This window comes from Abramis brama (genome assembly GCF_963993115.1).
Source record: "Abramis brama genome assembly, chromosome: 2".
Classification (NCBI taxonomy): Eukaryota; Metazoa; Chordata; class Actinopteri; order Cypriniformes; family Leuciscidae; genus Abramis; species Abramis brama.
Genome location: NC_139964.1, coordinates 16007530 through 16012010, shown reverse-complemented (window position 1 = coordinate 16012010; position 4481 = coordinate 16007530). Strand labels below are relative to the sequence as shown.

Genomic DNA, 4481 nt, shown 5'->3' with positions numbered 1-4481 from the left:
ATTTTGCCAGAAGAGTCAGAGATTCTCTGAATGAGTTTTGAACATTTGCTTTTGTGTTTAAGGTTTTGAGAAAGTGAGTGATGGTTTCAAGAAATGTGTTTTAGCAATTCAGAAAAACTGTAATTGTGCAGCTTGTTGTTTTTGGCTGATTTCTTGGTTCTCTCTTCACTCCTCTGTCTTAAAGTAATTCACTCTGAGATTATTTATTCACATTTATCACTCCTTCTGAGAAGAAGAGTTTATATTTCCTGTAATGAGTCGCTGTTTTCAAGTAAGTGATAATGTAGAGTGAGGCGGTTGTTATAGCGAATACAACCCTGACAGGCTGATAGGGACGCGAAGCGGAGAAATAATCACAAAATATTGATTTAAAAAGGAGTTTATTTATTTAAAAACGATTGTATTGCTTCCGCTAAAGAAAATAGTCCGTTCCGTCTCTACGGTTAGAATCCTGCGTCCATAGCAACGTCTGTTTTTCATGGCAACGGTGTGTTATACTTTCATTTATCAAGAAATAAGACCGCATTCTACATTGGAATTCAACCAAGCCATGTAATAAATAGTAATAAAGTATTGTCATGTTTTCATGGCCCAATATAACAGATAAAACAACATTTACAGTTTGATGAATTCTGTGTTTCAGGGGTTTCTAGTGGTGATTGGGGTGTGAGTTACAGTCCTTCACACATCTGTGCACTAAAGGACTCAACAGTGATAATGAGATGCACTTATAAATACCCTACTAGATATCAGATCAAGAAAGCGTTCTGGACAAAAACAAAAAATAAAAAGGAACATGAAGAGTTTCTAGATCTGTCTGAGGACCCTGAATACAGTCAGAGGCTTCAGTATCTGGGAGATAAACAGCAGAACTGCACCATCAGACTGAGTCATGTGACACTGAAGGATTCACACATGTACGGTTTCAGATTCATCACTGATAAACCTGATGGAAAATGGACTGGTAAACCTGGAGTGACTCTTACTGTCACAGGTGAGTTTGGTGAGGTTTATCTCTTCTTCTGTGCATTATGTTGAATAATAATCAGTGTATGACAGCAGCACTAGATATAATGTGTGTGTTGTGTTCAGATCTTCAGGTGGAGTCTCCTGAGAGAGTGACAGAGGGAGATTCAGTCACTCTGAGATGTAAAAGCAGCTGCGCTCTGACTGACAGAGCAACATTCATCTGGTACAGAAACTCACAGCCATTAACTGAGAGAAGAGACAGAAACAATGAACTCCTGCTGCAGTCAGTCAGAAGAGAGGATTCAGGCAGATATAGCTGTGCTGTAGACGGACACACTCACATCTCTCCTGAGGTTCAGCTCAATGTCATGTGTGAGTACAGATTGACTTTCATGAACTTTAGATTTCTGGTTACAGTCTGTGTGGTCCAGGTCAAACTGACCCTATTGTATTAAATTCCCCAAAAATCACACTATGAAAAAAAAAAAAAAACTTACTATCAGTTACAAATAATTAACTTTTAATATCTATACTTTTCACACATTACAAAGAATAAATATCAGAATTTATGATTTATAAAAATATTTTAACCACTATTAAGACTGCCCCTCCCCGACACCTGTGGGACACTTACCATTAACCACTAATATTATCACAGGACCTCGGTGTTCTGCTAAATATGGCCGTTCATTTGCAGGGGAATTTTTACTTTACAAATCACAGACATGGCCGATTCGCACAGGATTAAGATCACAGACAACCTCCGCAATTATTACAAATGACTAGAGGTCACCAGGTAATACTCATCCAGTGCGAATAGGGCTTTAGTCTAAACCTAAAGAAATCTTGACCAACTATATAGCATTTGAAAGTGTTCGGACTGTAGTTAAGATCACTTAATCCATATATGGAAATCAAATGGCGCTTTTCCAATTTATGGTACGGTACGGCTCAGTTCGGTACAGCTCACTTATGGCGCATTTCCACTCGCTTTAAATGGTACCACCTCTGTTCAGGTTCCAAGCGTACCGTACCGATACTAAAATGTGACGTGAGAACACTGCAGATCACTGATTGGTCAGACAGAATCATCTCTACCAGTGTCATTGTATTTACGACACGAGACACTAAACCCGCTAGATTTAAATAGCTAGTAGACAACAGCCGACGCTGTAGTACTTGTTTTAAAAGTAGCCTACTTGTTTAACTTGTTTTAAAAGAGTATAAACTTCAAAAAAAAAGAAATGGCTGAATCGTGGTCAGTGGACGAGCGGCAGACGTTCCTCTCGTTGGTTGCCAAGGAGTGGATGGGGAAACACGGAATGAAAAATTTGCATTTAATATGATGATGTCATGGCAGTAGAGACGGCAACTATAACGATCAGTCCCACCCACTTTGAAGCGGTACTAACTGCAGTGGAAAAGCAACCGAGCTAAAGCGAACCGAACCGTGCCGTACCGAGTCGAGTCGTACCACGCAGTGGAAAAGCGAAGCGAGCCGAACCGTTCCGCGCCGAGTCGAAACGAGCCGTACCATGCAGTGGAAAAGCGCCAAAAGAGTCCTTATATGGTCACCAGAGTAGTCTGGATGTCTTCTAGTGGAAAAGTTTGTTACTGCGCTCAAAAAAAATCATACTGAATTATTATTTTTATTTTTTTGATCTAACCTTAAATTTGTCACAGATTTTGTTCAGATATTTAGCTTTAATGTTCTTATAGTTTTAGTTGAAAATGTTTTGTAAAATATATATTTTATATAAAATATAAAACTTAAAAAGTATATATATATTTTTACAATAATCTGTGAAGTGTTCCCTTTAAAAAGATACCAAACTTAAGTCTGTGCTCTGAAGTATTTAAGATATTTAACAAGGTTATGCAAAATTCACTTATACATAGTGCTTGAACATAAATGTGTCGCAGTGTGTGTACACAACCACCTTTTTTAATACCCATAAATAATAAGCAGTATCTCAGAACAAGCCGTATGCTTTCTCACGCACCCCTGCCTAACTGTGGACGTAACCTCATTGGACGTAGAGGTGCCTTTGTTCTGCATGTGGAGATCACAGTCCTCCTGGTGAAGGACGCGATCGAGCCGGTCCCTCCAGCCGATTTGAGGTCAGGGTTTAACAGCCCCTACTTCACTGTAGGGCTGTAGTCAAGACCACCAAGACCAGGACCAGTCGAGTCCAAGTCAAGACAAAGTCCAAAGAGGTTCGAGTCCAAGACAAGACTGAGTCCAAAAAGGTTTGAGTCCGAGTCAAGACAGAGTCCAGGACAGGAAAAAAAGTCTTATGCATGACATTATCAAGACAATCATTTTGGGTTATTATTTGTTGATCTAAAAGCAAAAACAGTGTCACAACACCCAGGATTTTTAAGTTTAGACATTCCCCTTGATATCATATAATCTTCTAATCTAAATTAAACAGAATGATGACATATGGTGATACCTCATAATAGCAGTGTTAGAACTGATATACAAATACCAACCCACTACTATTATCACTGCTAGGTAAAAAAAAGTTTTTGCTTGGGTCTAACACTACACTGTAAAAATAAAAGGTGCCTGGAGGAACCTTTTGGGGTTCTTCACTTTGCCACACCGGCGGAACCGTCTGTAGATCCTCTAGGCACCCTTTAAAAAGGGGCGGTTCTCTGAGGAACCACACAAGTTTCCTGTGGAACTCTTATATGTGGCACTGTGTGGAACCACTTTGGGTGCCTCCAGGAACCAAATTTAATTTTTTTTAAATATTTAATTTCATGTTGTTACTATGGTTACCTTTGACTTCTATTATAATAAATAAAATTAAACAAATACAAAATAAGAATTATTACATATTTGATATTCATTTTTATACATACACTTCCATGCACATGGGAAAAAAAAGCTAACTATAGATTAATATCAAATGAATACACAAAAATTGTTTATAATACATAAGCAACATGAATAATCAACCATGTATATACAATAGATAAACAATAAAAGACATCTCAACAAAATGCATGGAAACGCATATGTTCCACGAAATAAACCAATGTAAAAAAATTACATTTTGACCAATACAAAATGTCCATCTTTACTTAACTTTAAAACATTTGTGTTTCAGGCCGATGGTAAGTCTGACATCACTGTTTCCAAGTACAAAAGCTCTATCAGATGCCAAAAACAAACAAACAGTGCTAATATGCACTCATTGTGCTGTAATATTCCTGAAAATTATGATCCTAACCTTTATCTCTATACCGAAATCTCAGATGGTTAGTTTTTCAGCTATTTTGATTCATAAAATGTTGAAGTCCGGGATGCCGTGAGACTGGAGACTGTAATGTACACTGTGGCTTTTGAAAAGCTTAAATGTGTGACTTGAATCAACAGTGTTCATAAATTGTTGTTGAGTATTCTCATGAAACATGATAGAGGAAGTAGAAGTAGAGGCTTCGACCCGGAAACAGTATTAAGGTGCAGTAAAATTATCTGTTGTTGAATGTTCATTGGTGAA

General features: G+C 37.8%; 1 protein-coding gene across 1 annotated transcript; it reads left to right on the top strand.

Annotated features, from left to right (window-relative positions):
* Window positions 1-676: 676 nt before the first annotated feature.
* On the top strand, window positions 677-1676 carry LOC311077774 (uncharacterized protein). Its single transcript, XM_084106393.1, has 2 exons — window positions 677-994; window positions 1093-1676. The coding sequence occupies exons 1-2, from the start codon at window positions 718-720 to the stop codon at window positions 1422-1424; spliced, it is 609 nt and encodes a 202-aa protein (XP_083962519.1). The 5' UTR covers window positions 677-717; the 3' UTR covers window positions 1425-1676.
* The last annotated feature ends 2805 nt before the right edge of the window (window positions 1677-4481 follow it).